Source organism: Symphodus melops, assembly GCF_947650265.1.
Source record: "Symphodus melops genome assembly, chromosome: 9".
NCBI classification, from domain to species: Eukaryota; Metazoa; Chordata; class Actinopteri; order Labriformes; family Labridae; genus Symphodus; species Symphodus melops.
The window spans coordinates 11025813-11044135 of NC_136699.1; the positions used below are offsets into that span (position 1 = coordinate 11025813).

Genomic DNA, 18323 nt, shown 5'->3' on the forward strand with positions numbered 1-18323 from the left:
TACCATGTTTACAGGTAGGTTAAGTATTTTCACTGAGACACAGTAATGTGTTTGTAATGATATATTTCGTCGCTAGAGGTCATCGCGGGTTCACGTCGCCTCGTGGAGTCTTCCCAAAACATTCCCCCTGCTACGTGACGTCACTCACCGCTGCTCCTCCTCGTGCCACAACGGCCGTGCTGCTGTTGGCTTGTCAGCTGCACGAGACGGGACGCGCGGCGTATTGTTTCTGCGAAGACCTGTCAGTGACAGTTTTCTGTTCAAAAACGACTATTAACCCGGTAAACGAACCGGAGACTATATATGTTAAAACACTGGTATCAGAGCCTCCCCGCCTGGCCCCATTTGAAACTCTGAAAGTGAATGGTGAGTATCTTTATTTGGGGGTTAGCTTGTAGCATCAGTGCTATGGCATAGTAATGTGTATAGTCACTGGCTGTGGATGTAGGCACAAACAAGGCGAAAGAAAACTTTGTCTCATGGTACGATCCGGACTGGCTTGTTTTCAGTGTTTACGTCGGACATTTCTGACTTTTGCTTTGTTCTCTGGAAGTTGTCAGTTCAGCTTGAACCTCGTGACCATTGATCGCAGGCCGGTGTCCAACTCCTGGATTTGGTCTGCAAAACCTGTTTTACTTCATGAACGTTAAAAAGTGTCTGTCTTTAGTTTTAGACAAGCTTAGAGAAGATAATGAGTCATTCACTTGTCCTGTGTGGCAATTATACGCCAATAATTTAAAGACTAAAATGTTGCAAAAGCTAGTTTCTTATTGTTGTTATATTTAAAAAAAAAGTTATTTTCTATATGTATAAAGTAAATAGGGTACGGTAGATAAAACTAGAATGGACATGCTTTTTTTATTACCTTATTAATTAATGTAGGGATCCTTAACAATGTCTTTATGGTAAATTATTGTGGTTGAAAGTTTAATTGGACCCTCTTCTTTGTCTGCTTTTTTTGAGGCTTTGGCCTGATTTAACCAGCATTGTGTTCTTACAAACACACAGCCTTAGACGAAGAAGTCACTCTACAGAAGTAATACTGTTCCTCCTACACAGTGAGCCACTCCAGGAGTTATTTGAGTTGCATATTAGGCTTACAGACGTTATCTCAGTGAAGTATGTGGGCTATTCTTGTTTGTAGGAAGAGGTAAATAGTGACACAACCTGTGAGCTATGACAGAAACTCTCTGACTCTTCCAAAGAGAAAAGCCTCGAGGCTGAAGTGCATGTCATAACTTTGCAGGTTAACTTTCGATCATGTTTTTGTGTGTGTGTGTGTGTGTGTGTGGGGGGGCTGTTTGTTAGTGGTAATGTATGCAGGATTTTCAGCAAATGTAGGGTTTGTAAATTTACTTGAAAACAATTACTGTACAAATGCTATTCAAATGTAATATGTTCACTCTTGTTGCAGAAGTTTACAGAGAGAAGAGAATAGTTTTCAGCATGAATTGGTCAAAGCAGGCTTTCTGTGTAGGAAAACATTGAGTCACAGCTGCCCAGCGGTGACAACCAGCTTCCCCCTGAGGAATCAAAACATTAGCAACAGAACATGCAACAGGACACACAGCTGGTAGAGCAATTGATTGAAACATGTTTAGATAAAAGTGGGTTTTTTTGGGTTTTTTTTGCTGGGGTCCTCTGTCATAGCACAAGTTGATATAGAACTACATCTACCTTACGTAACAGCACAGTAATACCTCTTTGTTTTCAGAATGTGTGTGTCGCTGGATCCTTCACTTATGCAGCTCCTGCTTCCACTGACTCTAAAAATTGTGTGAAATTGGAGCAGGAATAAGACAAGTCAGCGTGCACGTCTATTCACTGATGCCAAAAACTATCAGCCATTTTCTCAAATGTTGGCTTTCAGAATGAAAAAATTAATTTTTCTCAATCTTTTCTAGAAAGGCAGGAGAGTAAAACAGTATTATAGAAGCAAAATGATGTTGTTTTTGGCCTTGTGCTCATGCTTTTTTACATACCTGGTAGGCCAAGGCTGACAGACATGAGCTGGGCTGAAGAGGACTGGACGGTGGGGCTGTCAGGGCGAGTTCTGCAAAAGGTGAAGGAGCTGCAGGTCCACCAGGAGCGACTATCGAGAGACTACAAGCAGAAACAGCTGCAGCTGGACAATATTAACAGCAGTCTCGAAAAACAGACTGTGAAGGTATGAGCATTTAAGGGCTACAACACCTATGAAGGATATGCAGTCAGCCATTTATGATGTGTCTTTTTATCTCCTCCTTGCGTCCGCTCCCCTCCTCAGTACGAGGAGGCTCGTGGGGAGCTCCAGTCTGTGCACAGAGAGCTCCAGAGTGCCCGAGATGAGGTCAAAGCAGCAGTGATCATTAAGGAGCGCCTGACTCAGGAGCTTCAGACCAAGCAGGCCCAAATATGCTCGTTTGAGGGCCAGCTAGATGCTGCTCGAACCCACAACAACAAGCTCACCCAGGAAGTGAAAAGGTTTGTTGCTTCACTTTGAATGTTTCTTTTGCCTGTCTGTAAGCTGTTTTTTTTTTTTATCAAGGACAGAAAAGCTTTGTACTTTGGAAATAACAGGTAATTTGGAAAACTGTACACACGCACAAAGAACTGATTTTTGAAGTTTATTGCAAACATAAAGTGCCAGTTTACTTAACAGAAGCAGCTTTGTTACAATCCAATTTCAAATTTGAATCCACATTCGGCTTCTTTGGATCATCGTTTTCTGCCTGAGCTTTGCAGGAGTTCGTACTGACAATATAATTTCCTCTGTGCCTCCTTTATCCGTCTCTCTGTTTGACAGGCTGGAGGCAGAGCTGGACAAGCTACAGAACAGCAACAGGTCAGCAGATACCACTCTGTTCTCTACACCTTGCTGGAACACAACCTCACCCTGGGAACAAAATGGTACAGTCCTCTAACATTATGACTTTCCTTTATCTATCTTTTCATTAAGCACTTTATTGTCTGTCTAATTACATGGAAAAAATGACAAGGCTTCATTTGAGTAGGGAGGTTATAAATAAGCTCTCTCAGTTCCTTGCCCTCTTGTTCCTTTGCTCTCTGGAGACTGTTGCTCTTTTTCCTCTCTTGTCAGTAAAGCGTTTGGCTTCTCAGATGCTTTTGGATTCTGATCAGCTTTGGTTGCATGTCTTAAGTCCAATCAGCATGTTGTGTTGTTACCCAGTATGTAGCAGAAAGGAGGAGAAGTCAGGGCTTCGAGATGAAGGACCAAGCCGGCCGCCTCACATCCGAGTAAGTACAAGAATCATTTTATGCTGAGCTGTGCAGAGGCTAATTCAAGACCAGTGTGGGTATCCGCTCTGAGCTGAAGTTCTCTGTTTTTGAACTGAACTGTGTATTTGAGTTCAAATTAAAGCAAACTGCATCTCCAGGGATCACTATAATAAAGCATCAAGTCATCCAGTGCAACAACATGGCTCTTTTGAATACACTTTAAATATTGACTTCTTAATATTAACGTAATCTTTGACTTTTCCTTTGGTGTTCGTGCCGACTCTACAAACTTTTTAAGTCCAATTGAAAGAGCTTTACCACTGAAGCCCTGTCGTTTGTAAATTCTACAAAAGTCTTCCTTGTCGACATTCTGCACAGGCCTACACCCTCTTTGTCTCTATGTCTAATCAACGTCTCCTCCCTTTAGCAAAGACTCCAGTTCTCAGAAGTGGCCACAGTCCCATTATCAAGACAGCAGCACAAGAACACACCCCACCGCCACACGGCCGACCAATCAGATGCCTTCTCAACCCCCATGGCCGTGTTTCCGTGGGAACGGGATGACTCAGGGCCAGTAGCCAGGAGACGATCCCCATCCTCTCCCCAGACGCCCTGTGTTGATGTTGTTAGTCATGACCAGTTGGAGCAGAGGGCATGTGGAAAGGAGAAGGATCACAGAGCAGAGGCAGACAGTGAGTATGGATGTTAAATGGTAGCCGTGGTAATACGGCACGTCGCCTTTATTTTCAAATTAATCAAGTTTCTGTCCGGAAAACTGAACAAAGTCAGACCTGGGCACAGAACAGCCATGCAAAGCTGAAACAAACAAATAAGTTCTAAGTAATGATGTCCATTTAACTCACTATAATTGTCCTCCATTGTGAGACATAAATATCCTTCTTCAGCCTTTCATTTTGAATTTATTTTGAGTTTGTCCCAGTGTTGATAGTGGGGTTAGGATTAGGGAAAACACTGCTTTTTACAGATGCTGTTTACACAAGTCAGCATCGTTGACTGTGTCAACAAAAAGGCTGATTGATGGCTCTGGGAGCACGGCAATAAAATCTTGCCACAGCTGTTTGCACAGAGAGATGGGCTGCTTACTCTAGTCAGAATTAGCATTGTTTGCTCATTAACAAAGGCCTGAAATGATAAATCGTATGTTATTTTATTTGATATAATATTCAGACTTTCTAATAATTACTCTTCATTAAAATATTTATAATAGCGTCATTCTTAGACTCTGTCTCAGCTCAAAGGCTCAACTTCTGCCACTGAAGTCTAATCTTTCAAAATGTAACACAAATTGCTTCTTTCTTTCTTTCTTTCTTTCTTTTAGAAGCTCAGTTACTTCTTCATAAAGCTGGTCACTAGTTTTGAGCTAATCTTCATTACATTTCTACAAATAACATTATTGGGGACAAAACGCTTGAACAAGTACGGTGTGTACACGGTCAGAACGTGGGCGGAGTTGGCATGTTTAGGAAAAAGTTGCATGTTACCCAGTACAATGTTGACACTATGTTTGAAATAGTTTCAGAATAAGTCTGTTTTATGTTTTTGTTATAACGTGATCATAGACCAAATGAATCATTTACTGTGGCCTTTAAATTGGATTTGTTGACGAGAAGATAGCTATCCTTCACCTCTGAACCAACACTTTCTTATTCAGTGGACTGTATATACTGGCAGGTAATCAGATCTGTTTCATTTAAAGTGTCTATGTTATTGTGACATTAAGCTGAGCAACGATGCCAAAGAATATGGTCATCACAGGGTTGTTTAATTTTGACCTGACGATGTGGCAACCTGAGCATAACCAGCATTTAAGCACGCTCCCATCCTGATTCTTGTGTCCTCTGTATAACCTCAACAACAGCTGTTACATAAGACTCTGTGTAGAAATCACTCGCTCAGTGAGAGACTCGTCTGCTTGCTCTCAGGCCAACTCCATGATATAAAGTGGCTCTTAGTACACTTAGTAATTGTGATAGAACATTCCTCTTCCCCTCCGCCCTGTGTGTGTTTGTTCAGAGGAGAAGCAGAAATGTTCAATGTCAAATCAACAAATGCTTCTTTTAGCTGCAGGGTCACAGCAGGCGAAGAGCGGTGTTGCAGTGTTTACATTGTCTTCTTTTTATTATCCCTGCACTCCCTCTCTCTCTCTCTGGGTGCACATGTTAGTCATCGGTAGGCACCATTATGCAGGATTTTATTCTGATTTACTTCTGAAAGGGATAAATGGTGAATGAAAAAAATATAGATAAAAGCTGTAGTTTTCATGTAGCAGTATATTTTTTTCACTTTGCAATAAAACAAATTGTGTAGCAGCTCTTTACTTAGTAAGTTGAAATTTTTTTTTAAATGGATGGAACTGGAAAAGAATTCAGGACAACATATTGGCAAGACAGGAAATTGATTTCATCCCTGGCTTTGGAAAGCCGCAGCCTGCTATCCTCTGGCAGCTGCTGTGCTCATCAATACTTGAGTCTGTATGGATTGACCTCAACTCTGAGCAGCTGCTGAGTTGTTGATTGTTGGTGATCAGTAGTAAGGAGTAGACTGTAGTCTCTGCGATCTTTTTCTATTCATTCTAAAGAAAAATGATTTATATTTCCTCCCCCCAGTCACTCTTCAACACTCCACCACGTTGTACCTGTGTAACATTAAATTCCTTAACACAAAGCGCTCCACATATTTATTTTAGCTGAATTATATCAAAGATTTTATCCTGAACAATAAACCAATATTTATTAGTACCAGTGCCTTTCACTCTTTTTTCTGTGATTTTGCCTGATACTTTAATCATTTTATTAACCAGTGTGTGTCTTTGTTTCTTGTCCATCAGTCTCTCTGTCCGAAATGCGCAGTCATGTGTCTGCTCTGGAGCAGGAGCTGTCTGTGAAGGTCAGCACTTTGAAGTCAATTCAGAATGAAATGATGCAGAGCAAGAAAGAGCTCAGTGCCAAGGAGCTGAGCATTCAGAAAGCCCGCGACGAGGTCAGCATGGCTCACACACGCATCGCCAAGGAGAGTGAGCGGGTAAATAAGAAACAGTGCTATCACTCATACCACAGGTGGTTCTATAACTACCAGCATGTCCTTAACATTTTCTTTTCCTCTACATTTATTTGAAATGGTGACGTCACAAATATTAATTTTCTTTTTGCTTTCACTACATGAAGTCCCTTTCCACTCTATCACATATGTTTAAATACACATACAGAAAAATCACAGAAAATCCATGATTTAAAGCCGCATGGACTGTGTCACAGCTGATTATGAAATCAGATTTGTTTACCAAGTTCAACATGTAAGCTCAAGAAAGTTCAGATACTGAAACTTAAAAACGGTCTGTTGTCAAGTTACATTTTTGTTTTTTGTGGTTGTGACAGGCATCGAGTGCTGAGCAAAGGCTCAAGCAGCTACAAGAGGAGTTGAAGTGTCAGAGACAAAATGCCGATAGCAGCCGACTACAACACCAGCAACGCTCTAAGGAGCTGGAGAAACAACATCAGAGGGTAAGAACGCTATCAGTGTAAAAAAATAAAATCTGCAGAATACCTACCTGCAAACAATTGTTTTCCAACTTTTAAGTTGAAGGTATTGGCTCTGTTGGATTTAGTCTGTGTGTTTCTTAAGGATTTGACAGAGTTACAGAAGGAGAGGCAGTGTTCGGACAAGCAGCACCAGCAGGAGGTAAATAAACTCAGCCAGGAGCTCCAGCAGGCCAGGTCACTCCACAATACCCTGCAGGCCCAGGCTGACAAGGTAAACACACACACACACACACACACACACACACACACACACACACACACACACACACACACACACACACACACAATGTCAACTAGGCTTTCTCATGTGTGTGTTCGCTTGATTACATTTGCTAAGAAAGTAATATAATAGTGAGAAAAAGGGTTTTATATAGGATCTCTATTAACACAGGGATCTGAGGACCAACGTGATATTCTGATCCTATCGTCTATCTTTTGGTTCATGTACCTGCTCTGTTTATCCAGCTACTTCCTGTTTCTCTTTCCTGCTTTCCCTGTTTCTCTTCCTCCTTGAACTTATTATTTGAACCAAAGGTTAATAAAATGATCAACTTTTTTTTCCTCACTCTTGCAGCTTGCCTTTGTTGTTTTCTCTGCCTCTCAGTTTCACTCTTTTGCTCTGTGTGTTTATGCCCCCCCCCCCCCCCCCCTCACGCCATCTCTCTTCTCCACTTCCTCTCCCTCTTGGTTTCTCCCCAGTGGAAAGGTTGAGCAGCGAAGGTAATGACCGTGTGACTGCGTCTGACAGTGCAGAATGCTTTGGTTTTGCAAGTGTAAAACAAACTCAGAACTTGTGTATGAGAAAAAGTCTTACCAAGAGAGGCTTGAAGGCATGACTACAGGACGAGGGTGGAAACTGATTTTGCATGAATTTAACAAAGTAGAAGTGCGTTTGTGCTTTCAGACTTTATTTTTTCCTTTTGAATCTCTTTTATATGAATGAAAGATGCAGCACTTAGTTCCTCTGTTTTTCAACATCTAAATGATGGACATTCATTCAAACCAGTCTTCCGTAAAGTGTTACTGCAAGCCCTTTTCTAAACCACTCAGATGTAATCATGTTATATCTGATAATGATGGAACACACTAAAGAGGAACAGTTCATCTTGAATCAAACCACGTGCCAAATAGGAAACATTCAGCCGCTCGCAGAGCAGAAAAGAGCATTTGCATACATTCTTTCAAAAAATGGAGAAACCAAACTCTTCAAGAGGTCTGCTGTCACAGAAACCTCAAAATGATGTTTCTCTTTTATAGGCAGGAAATATTGTAAGTAAGAAATGTTTATAGTCCCCGCTTCATCTCTCAGTGCTAACAACTTGTATGTTGCTTCTTCCAACATGATGTAGAGTTAGCTTAAGGGTAATGATCTTCATTTGTGCAGAATTCAGTTTGAGCACTGGTGGGAAGCCGATTACCAGGAGTCTTCATTACTGTCCCTCAAAAAGAATCCATTAGACACAGCTAGCCTTCCCTATCGGTTGGTTCCCTATTGGTCCTTGTGTGCCCTCCTGTTTCCCCATGCCCTTCACTGGTCATGATTCTTGAATCTACAAAAAACATATTTAACTACTTTATTTATTCTGTCTGTGTTGTTATATACCTCTTTCCTTTCACTTTTGCTAATACAATTTCCCTCCAGTGCTTTTTAAATTAATGTTCCCCTGTTTCCCAGCAGCTGCTGAGTCATTATGTTTTTCCTCAGCTGTCTCTACAGAAGCAGGCGTTGGACAAAGAGCTGGACACTCTGAAAGGAAAACTGAAGTGGACAGAGGGACAGCTGCAGGAGAGCCAAAAGAGAGAGGCTCAGATACAAGCCAAACTGATGGTACACACACACACACACGCACGTACACACACACGCACGCACGCACACACGCGCACACACACACACACACGCACATACTGAAAACAGAGAATCACTCATGATAGTGATGGTCCTGAGTCTGAGTGTGTCAATTATTCATAGGTTGAGCTGCAAGTATAAAAAGACCTCCATACATTTTTAACAGCATCTTAATGTGCCATATGCCAGTCCAAGATATTGATAATACAGTGTCAATAAATAATGAATTAATTTTGGCTTGTTCAGTCATCCAGCTGCATTATGTTTTAATAAAAATGGGTTTAACCCCTTGACGCCTTGTTGCCAATTTGCATCAAACCGCTTCCGCTCCAAATGCAGTCCAAAAGGCGTCCGTATTCCTCCACTGCTGGTTGATGCACTTTCAATACACACCTAGGAACCTTTTGCAAGCATTAGATTGTCATAGGACCAGTCAGAGACAGAACAACATCCGTTTGCTACGTATGTGGTATTTTTATGTAATATCTATTTATGTGCTATTTTCAAATAAACGTTCTCAACTTATTTTAGCTACTTGAAAGCAGAAACACATGTAAAATAAATGTTTTAATACTTGGAAACAAATTCAGGCGTCCAGGGGTTAAATGTTTAAAAAAAGGCCCAGCTATTAAACACAAACTCACATAGACTATACATTGGAAGCACAGGTGTTCCACTCTGTAGTTCATTAAAAGCTTACCTCTGTAACATCTGCAATACTACAGCCTCTGTGTGTTTATTTGTCTGTGGTTCATTCTTACTGGGACTCTGTGTGGAGGGTCAAATGACGAGACAAACCAATCTAAATCTGTCTCAAAGCATACCACTGATATACTGTAGATATCAACAGGGAACTGATTATGCCAGCTGATCTGACAATTTGACTGGATTCATCCTCCTCATTTGCAATTTTTAACCTCGTTTTAGGAAGCACGACACGAGGCAGAGGGTGTGGCAGTGAGTCTGGAGCAGAGCAGGAAAAGAGAGAGAGCTCTGGAGGAGAAGGGGAGGAGACTGGCAGAGGAGCAAGCCGACACCCTTCTTCTTCTGAAAGAGCTGCAAGGTGAGGAGAGAGAATCCATGGGATGTGTTTGTAATGGGATGTGTACAAAGAATTGTGAAGCTTATGCAATATGTTTTTAAACAAGACTTCTTGTTAAGGGATGTTCTCTTTCCTTCTTCGACAGGAAGTCAGAGGTCACGAGTAGTTATTTAGTATCTTGCTGAAAAAACAACACAGTTAAGCATACACTTGTCAAAACAGAATGATTGTCCTCAGTAGCTCCTTGTGATTGACACACCCTTTTGATTAATTCATGCACATTTAATAAGAGAAGATGGATATCAATTATTAAAATTGATCAGCCCTAATGTGGAAGTTACTGTCCAGTTCATGTATGATGGACAGTACAGGCCTCCTAAAGGAGAAGTTTCTTTTCTCAGTGCTGCCTCCTGCTGGACAATAAATTTCATTCAAAATGCATGTTTTCATGAAGAGTGTGCATATTTCTTCATGCATGTGTTGTCTGTAGTGAAACAAAATGCTTGAATCTGCTGTTTTATGTCCTTTTTTTCAGAGAAAAAAGCTGCCTCTGCAGCCCTTCTTCAGTCTGTCCAGTTAGGTCCTGTTGGACAGAGTTTCTCCTCTTCTTACTCTCTTCCTTCTCCACCGTCAACTCAAATCAAGGAGCACAGCACTGCAAACCCAGCCGAGTGGAAGAGGAAAGAGGACATGGATAAGAGAAGGGCAGAGATTAAAGCATCCTACCCCTCTGACAGAGAGCCAGGAGAAGGCATCGACTCAGAACACATCTCCCAAGACTCTGAGTGTTTACAAAGAGGGGGAAATAACAGCACTGGGGAGGAGAGCAAGAGTAGAAATGAATACAAGACTGCAGTTTCGCCTACCAATAACACCAACATATCTATGGAAGTTAATGACAGCAGTTTGAGACTTTCTGCTGAAAAGGCAGCTTTTACAAAGTCTGAGCAAGAAAATACGTCTGTGGATCTGAAAAAGGAGAATGCAGCGCTGCGCTCGGAGCTGAACGATGCTCGTGAAGAGCTACAAAAACGCCTCGAGGACCTTGAAGCCCAACGACGGACTGAGGCAGAAGCTAGGACTCGGCTCAAACAGCTAAGCCGCAAACATGCCAGCCAGTCGGTGGAGAAGGAGGAACAGGACAAGGGATGGAGGGCACAGCTGGAGAGTGAGAGGGCTGAGACCGAGAGGTTGAGGAAGGCCATGGCTACTTTGGAGGCGGAGATGAATAGAAAAAATAAGCTGAGGGAAAAAATGGAGAGAGTGGAGCAGGAAGAGGAGAGAAAGGAAGAGTTAATAGACAGGGAGAGTGAAATGATAGAGCTTAATATCCAGTTAAAGAAACAACTAGCAGAAGTGAAAGCTCAGCTGGCTTTAGAGCAAGAAGAGAGAATGAGAGAGGAGGAGGGGAGGAACCAAACAACAAACGCAGACAAAGAGGAAAATAAGGAACTGAACAAGAAACTAGGAGAGCTCAATGCTGAATTGGAAGAAATGAAGCGCTGCAGAAATGAAGACTTGATGGAGAAGGAGAAACTCTCAGTTGCCAACAGCCCTCTGACGTACCTTACATTACATAATGATGAGCTCAACTCCAACATGATTGGCTGTGACAACAATCTCCTCCCTTCACCCGTGCAGCACCTCCTCTTCTGCCAGTCAACCAACCAACACAACATGCTTGTATCTCAGGCCACAGCAGAGCTCATCCAGGAGGAGCCATCACTGATAACTCCTCAGAATCCACCTCTGTCAGATAAAGGCCAAACATGTTGTATGGGCTCGGGGGACACCATCAGAATCACGCAGCAGGATGAGCATGCCTCCTCCGATTTGGAAAAAGAAGTGGAGCGGCTGCAGAAGGAGAACGCAAAGGAGAAGGAGCGTTCAAACCAATACCAGGTTAAACTGGAGGCCCTGCAGAGCCAGGTAAATAACGGGGGACTCACAACAAGTTTTGTCAGGCCCTCAGCACAATGATTGATTTTGACAAGATTTAAAAAAACATACATAATAAATCACATTACTTGGATAGCCTGTTGTCAAATTACCAGAGCAGATTTATGTCCGAGTATTTCCAGTCCTGATCAAAACAACACTTACATTCTATGAGTAATTACATTCATGTGAGCTCTTCAGTGCTTCTACCAAACATTTACTGACCATGATACTTGGTATTTGCTGTATCGAAGTATAATATTCTGGTTTAATTTGAATTGAAATGACTGGAAAAAAGGTTTAATAAACATACCCATATTTGTCTGTAGATGTTTCTTCAGAAGTTTGACACTCAGAGAGAGGGATGAGGGTTTAATGTTTGCAACGACAGTCATACAAAAATGCAGGAAAGTAAGTCACTAACATAAAAACACATAGCTAAAGTAAATGGGTAAGTGCCAACGTCACTCATTTCATTGTTTTCTGGGAAACCAGTGAGCAGTGAGAAATGACACCAGACCATATAGCTACATGAACATCTTTAATACATTTATCTGATGGATTAAAAAACCTTGTAAATATGTTTTCTATACTTCTAAATAGGTAAGTCCTTGATTGAAAAAAAAAACTGCATTCAAACTGGAAACCAGTGAAAGATTTCTGTGTCATTTAGACTTTACAAGTGACTCGAATTATTTAATGTGCATCAATCAAAAACCTGACACTTCTGAATTTGTCCGTGAAGGTTTTTAAATTTTAAATTGAGATTGTCACAGATACGGAAAAAATCCCTTAGTAAGAGGAAGCACATATCCTGTCAAAACTTAAACCTGAGCCTACCTTAGCTTGACACAGTTTTTTTATTCGGCCACTCTGGTTTATTATCCCTCTCTCTCCACATGATCTTTACCCCTATAATCTTCCATTTATCCTTCTTTTAGGTGACACGTCAGACCCAGCAGCTGACCATGGCCTTTGAGAAGCAGAGTCTGCACATCTCTGGCCTTTTAGCTGAACTGCAGGAGAAGGAGAGCGTCCTCCAAAGCCAGGGAGATGAACTGCAGCGCCACAAGAAAGAGCTAATAGCACTAAATGCCAAAATAAAGGGAGAGGAGCAGGACAGAAGAAAGGAGTTGACTGTCAAAGAGGATGAGAAACAATTACAAGAGACTCCTTATGAGCTCTCAGTGGACACTTCCAGACTCCAGCCAAAGCAGGAAAAAGAGTTTGCTGCCGACCTCCTTACTCCAAACTCACTGGTGGAAGCTGAATTTCATGAACAGAGAGATGTCTGTCGATCAGTAGTTTTGACATCTGATGCTAAAAGACCAACAACTTTAAGTACAAATACAGAGCTCTGGTCACAGGAGCATCATCATCCAGACTCGGCACTCTCAGAGAAAACTCAGTGTGTGATAGGAGAAACTGTGCATAGTCAAGCTGGAGGAACAGCAGACATGGCTGATGAGCTTTGTGCTCTGAAACAGGAGAATACACTGCTGAAAGAGAGACTAGAGGGCTTCAACACCTCAGCTTTACAAAGCCTGACCACAGGAAATACTGCTGTGCCCGGCTTGGTGGAGCAGAAAGCTCCTAGTCTGTTTGTTGACATCAACGCAAAGGAACAGGGTCAAATGCTTCAGAACATGAAGAGGAGAGAAGATGGAGGTGGAGATTCGGAGAGAGAAGCCAAGAGGACTGTGAAAGTGGAAAAAGATCTGGAGGCAGAATCTGAGATTCAGATCGTCCATCTTCAGCAACAGGTGACAATTGACCACGGCCGTGTTTATCTTAGATGAGTAACTTAAAGGAGAAGCTGGTTCTCTGCTGGGAAACAGAATACAATAAGCATACTTTGTATTTGATTATGTATACAAAATTAAAAAGCAGAAAAAACAGCTTTTTTTTAATGTCCGAGGATTTACTTGTATTTATTTTTGGTGGTTTTCTGAAGTGACCTTTTGTTTTTAAAAGTTTGTGTTGTCTTTCCATTCCTGTCCAGGTGGTGGAGCTGCACATGAAGCTACACACACTCTCTGAGGAGACTCAGCAGCAGGCAGAAGAGCTGGCTGTATGGAGACTGGCCTCTCAATCAGCCCCCACTTTTGATGTTCCCAACCAAGACAACCAGTCAAACCAGCAGCAGACTGACGGGCTCACCCAGAACCAGGCAAAGGTTCAGGAGAACCTCTGTAATGTGACAGTGATCCGAGGAGATGAGTTACACCTCTCTTGTACTTCCAACAAACTGCAGGGCCGCATGTTGTTTTCCAGGTAACACATTGAAAAGAGTAATGAGAAATATGACGAAAACTGCTACAACTTATATTCTCATGCACTCCTGTTGTGTTAAAGCCAAATATTGAAGTGTATGTTTTTAAAGATTTAAATATATGTTCTAATATGGATTCTGTTTTCTCTCAATGAACTTCTCTTGTATTTTACCTGAAGACTGCAGCACAGCAACCTGCCTGAACCAAAGAGTGTCCATCCCTTGAAAAAGACTGCAGCGCTTCAGGAGAACCAGCAGGTCGACAAGGTAATTCTTTGATATACTTAAATATTAGTCCATTACCTTTGTTTAAGGGTTTCATTTGAAGGTAAATCCGTTCATTCTTTGTGAATGCAGAAGATTTACATGGGTTTGAAGAAAGTGAAACTTAAAGGCAGAGTCTGCAGCAATGTTTGTGGCAGCTTCTAAACACAACATTTAGATGAGGCCCTCTATCTGGACTCATCATCACCTGAAGCACACTTCAGGGTTAGTGTGCACATTTACTGTTTGTACCTTCACTACAAGCTACCTGAGAATATTTCATTTGTTATGATGGAGCAAGCCAGCACACGCTCACCGCTGATGTTTGCCACCTGCCTGTCCAATAAAAAGCAGACCACCTCTGAGTCTGAGGATGGAAGACAAGCCAAGCTTCACCCTTTTTTCTGGAACAAACTGTATCTTCCTATGATTATGTTTTCTCTTCTGTGCCGCTGTGTCCACCTCAGCAGTAGTCGCCAGTTTGATTGGCATCCAATCACTGTTTTTTGCACTTCCAAACTCACCTGCCTGCTCTCATTGGCCTGGGGGAAACGAATCCACTCCCCACCCGGAGTCAACCACAGTCCAGAGAGGACAGGGCCTCTGCAGACAGTCTTCACCACACCACACAAAGTGACCATTGAGCAGCATCACTTTTAGATACGTGATATATATATTTTTTATTGGACAAAGCTACTGACTCAACCTTTCATTTACAGGTTCATATACTTGTGAAGAATTTACTGGAACATCTCCTCTGACTGTGTGCGTTGGTGCTACTTTTAGAGAAAATATATGTAGCGACAATCATGACTGACCGTCATCAATTTTAAAAGGATAAAATGAATAATGATAGATACTTTAGATGAACAAAGAAATGTTCTGTCCATTTATGAGGAAATAAGTGTTACCATATTGCTTTACCTGTGCATCTTTCTGTTAGCAAAAGTATTTAAGGTTGTGTGTTTGTTCTCAAATCATATAATGTCCTGAAGTATTTCTGATCATTCACTTTCTACATTGTTCACATATAGGACTGGGCCTTAATTGCTGTTTTGTTTTTCTTAGGAAACTGAAAAAGAAAACCTGGACGTCAATGTCTTACATCAATCAAATCCCTGTCAAACCCAACACAAAGAGAAGAAAGACTTTCAAGTTTTCCACATTTCATCCGAGAATACAAGTCAACGACAAGTCACCAAAGATTTCCACAAAGTCTCAGGACCGAATCAGACCAAAACTTCTGAGTGTTGTTTGAGGAATTTTGAGAATTCCGGTGCAAACAATGAAAAAAACACCAGCAATGATTCTTCTGACAGATGTTTTAGGAAAGACACGAAGAGCGTCAGCAGTCAAACGGAGGACAGTTTCTGTCCCCGCAACGCTCCAGTGGCATCAGACTGTGCATACACACAGACTGATGAGAAGGAGGAAGAAAAAGAAGATTTAGTGGAATCTCCCCCTGTCTCTCCTGTGACGCTGTCCAAAGGGCTCGAGGTTAGAGAGCAAATGTTCTTTTCAGGTTCCTTCCCCATACCGGCTGACCCAGCTCGCTTGGCTGAAAGAATCCGCAGAAACAGGACGCAGCTGTCTGCCGCCTTCGACGACACTGAGTATGAACCCTATGGATTGCCTGAAGTCGTCATGAAAGGTAAGTGTCTCAGCTTTAGGCTGTGACTTTGTGACTCTGTTATATACACAAAACACACGCTCCTTTTCTTTGTGTTGTTTTCTCTCAGTGCGTCCTCACTTCATGTGCTTTATATTTTCAAGCTTTCACACTCGGACCTTTGTCGTCCTGTTTCACTCTGCCTCCCCATCTTTTGTCCTGCAGGTTTTGCTGACATCCCCAGCGGTCCATCATGTCCCTACATTGTGAGAAGAGGTTTATTAGGGACAACGGTCGTACCTGCCCCTCAAAAAGAGCCGGGGCAGGCAGAAGAGACGGATTAAAATACAGCTCCAGGTAACCGCCCACAAATTGATGAACTCTTTTTTTAAGTCACATAAAGGAAGCACTTATAAAAGCAATCAGATGGATCAAAAATCATTCAATTTTAATGTAAAATTAAAACAAGTTTTTCCAAAAATTATACACTTAACATCAATACATTTCGAAACAATTTTATTTAGCTTTTTAAATATTTAGGATTTCTTGGCTTTTGGATTTCTGCAATTATTACTTTAAAAAACAACATCCGTAATATTGCTTTAAAGACATGGCTCCAAAAAGTTATGGGAACGTAACGGAATGTATTTTTTGTTTTCTAAATGAAGAAATGTTCTTTTATCCTGCATTACATCCAGTTTGACATTTGCATGTTTTGTTTCCTTCCAGTGATGGATGACAGCTGCTGAGCAGAGACTCTCTCGTCCTCAGCAAACTGAAGCACAAATGGACTTCTGTTTGCGTCGCACACCGGCAGAACAAGCGCCTCCTCTGTGGATCTGAAATGTCTTCATGGTCAGTAGTTTGTCCTCTAATTGCAGTGTGGAGACCTTCACTTCCATTACAATGCTGCCTCTTTACAACCACCTGAATATTTAGACACAGACCTAGTGATTTAGTGAAGTTTCTTGAAGATGACAAACATTTTTCCAAAGGGACTGTTTAGTTTTTTTGTAACTCTGAATGAACTCTGTCTGCATGGAGAGAAACAGTGCCTAGTTGAAGATTTTCTAAGCAAGTGCTTTTCAACATAAATCTGATTTATTTTCCTAAAGGCTGAGGCCTGTTGTGAGAATGTCATCTTTTTTCTTCTGTTGATTATTTTTGCGGTGGATTATTTATAGACGATTGAAAGTGTTACAACAGGCAGCCAGGTGTTGACAGGAGTTGCGTGAAAGCATAGTGAGCATGTGCGAAACATTAGCTATGAAGATGAACATGCGTGTCCTCATCTGGATGTTACTGTTTGTATATATGTGTGCTTGTGTGTAAGAGAGAGAGAGAGGGAAAGAAGAGAGAGCACGTCTATGACTCAGCTGCTGGTTTCCGCTCCATGTATGGTGAAAGACACTGGACTCCTCTCTCCTCCTTCTGCTGCTTTGCTTCTCTGTCTTACACTAATGAGCACTCGGTGGTTAGCTCTGCCATGAATTTTCTAAAAAGTAAACACCTGAAGCTTTATTGTGTGAGCGCCTACGTTCAGTTTGCATTTTGTATTTGATCAGATATAATTTATTTATTACTGTGCCATGGACAGCAGTAGCCCACATGTATGCAGAATGTAGATTTTGTAGATAATTTGTAGCCGATGTAAAGTTTGGATTTACTATTTGCTAGGAGTCAAGGTTTGATCACTCAGTAAAAGGATGTGTTCACATTGTTTCAGTCTGTCTGAAATCAGTGCTCACTTTCATAAATACACGTTAAAATAAAAAAGCCGTTGTTGCTGAATCTCTCGTCTATGCTGCAAAGACATCCTAACAGAGTTTTATAAAAGCTTCATAAAACTTCTCTAACAAACACTTGGTTTCATGGCTCGATGACTTGTATTATTTAACAAGCTTAGCATGCTAAAAGAAGAAACTTGTATAATCAACCCTTAATCATATTAAGCAGCCAGTACAAAGGACAAGACTAACATTGATATTGCACAACTGCTAAAATGCTTGAAGTGAGATTTAATTTAAACATTATTTTTCTGTAGGCATTGACATTGGTATATTATTTTAAACAGATAAACGGATGTTAAATGGGAACTAATCCTTTAAACCTTACTAGAAATATTTTAGTTTACACTCTATGTAGTTTCTCTGTCAGAACTGTGTACACTGTTCCTTTCCTGACTTGATGCCATCATTGAATCATTGTTGTTTGTCTAACACTTGAAGCACCCTCAAACATGCACACACTTTCCCCTACCTTCCAGTTGCTTTTTTTTAAAACTCTGGGATATGTAGTTTTTTTCAGTGAGGAGGAATTGTTGGACTCCGAGCAGGCTGAGCTCACAAGTTTTGGTTGCTGTGTTTTTGTAACTTTGATGTAATTTTTGTTTGTGTGTTTGAGTCTTGAATAAAAGGCTTGCTTTTCATTCACCTGTTGTCATTCTTTTTGATAGATGCATCTTGAAGTTGGATCCTTTCTTTCTGTCATTGTTCTATAATGTCTCAAAGATTTCTAAGTGAGTGGTTGGCTCCTCAGAGTCCAGAGTATTAAGTAAGTCCTCTACCTTTGCT

General features: G+C 41.3%; 1 protein-coding gene across 2 annotated transcripts; it reads left to right on the forward strand.

Moving 5' to 3' along the window:
- The first annotated feature begins 143 nt into the window (after positions 1-143).
- Positions 144-18178, forward strand: LOC306829580 (uncharacterized protein). 2 transcript variants are annotated; one of them, XM_079352669.1, is made up of 19 exons: positions 144-366; positions 1715-1803; positions 1990-2167; positions 2267-2463; positions 2786-2889; positions 3170-3237; positions 3647-3911; positions 6068-6261; positions 6615-6740; positions 6862-6990; positions 8485-8607; positions 9553-9688; positions 10203-11596; positions 12547-13368; positions 13608-13879; positions 14057-14144; positions 15210-15792; positions 15976-16107; positions 16480-18178. In XM_079352669.1, the coding sequence occupies exons 3-18, from the start codon at positions 2006-2008 to the stop codon at positions 16092-16094; spliced, it is 4782 nt and encodes a 1593-aa protein (XP_079208795.1). In that variant the 5' UTR covers positions 144-366; positions 1715-1803; positions 1990-2005; the 3' UTR covers positions 16095-16107; positions 16480-18178. The 2 variants fall into 2 exon arrangements, with proteins under 2 accessions (XP_079208795.1, XP_079208794.1); XM_079352668.1 differs by lacking the exon at positions 1715-1803.
- Positions 18179-18323: the final 145 nt, after the last annotated feature.

Bases quoted from the DNA above. Each gene is read 5' to 3' on its own strand.
- LOC306829580 (XM_079352669.1), top strand. From the start codon at position 2,006: ATGAGCTGGGCTGAAGAGGACTGGACGGTGGGGCTGTCAGGGCGAGTT. The intron at 3,912-6,067 runs GTGAGTATGGAT...CTTGTCCATCAG, and splicing joins TCACAGAGCAGAGGCAGACA to TCTCTCTGTCCGAAATGCGC. The intron at 14,145-15,209 runs GTAATTCTTTGA...TGTTTTTCTTAG, and splicing joins AGAACCAGCAGGTCGACAAG to GAAACTGAAAAAGAAAACCT.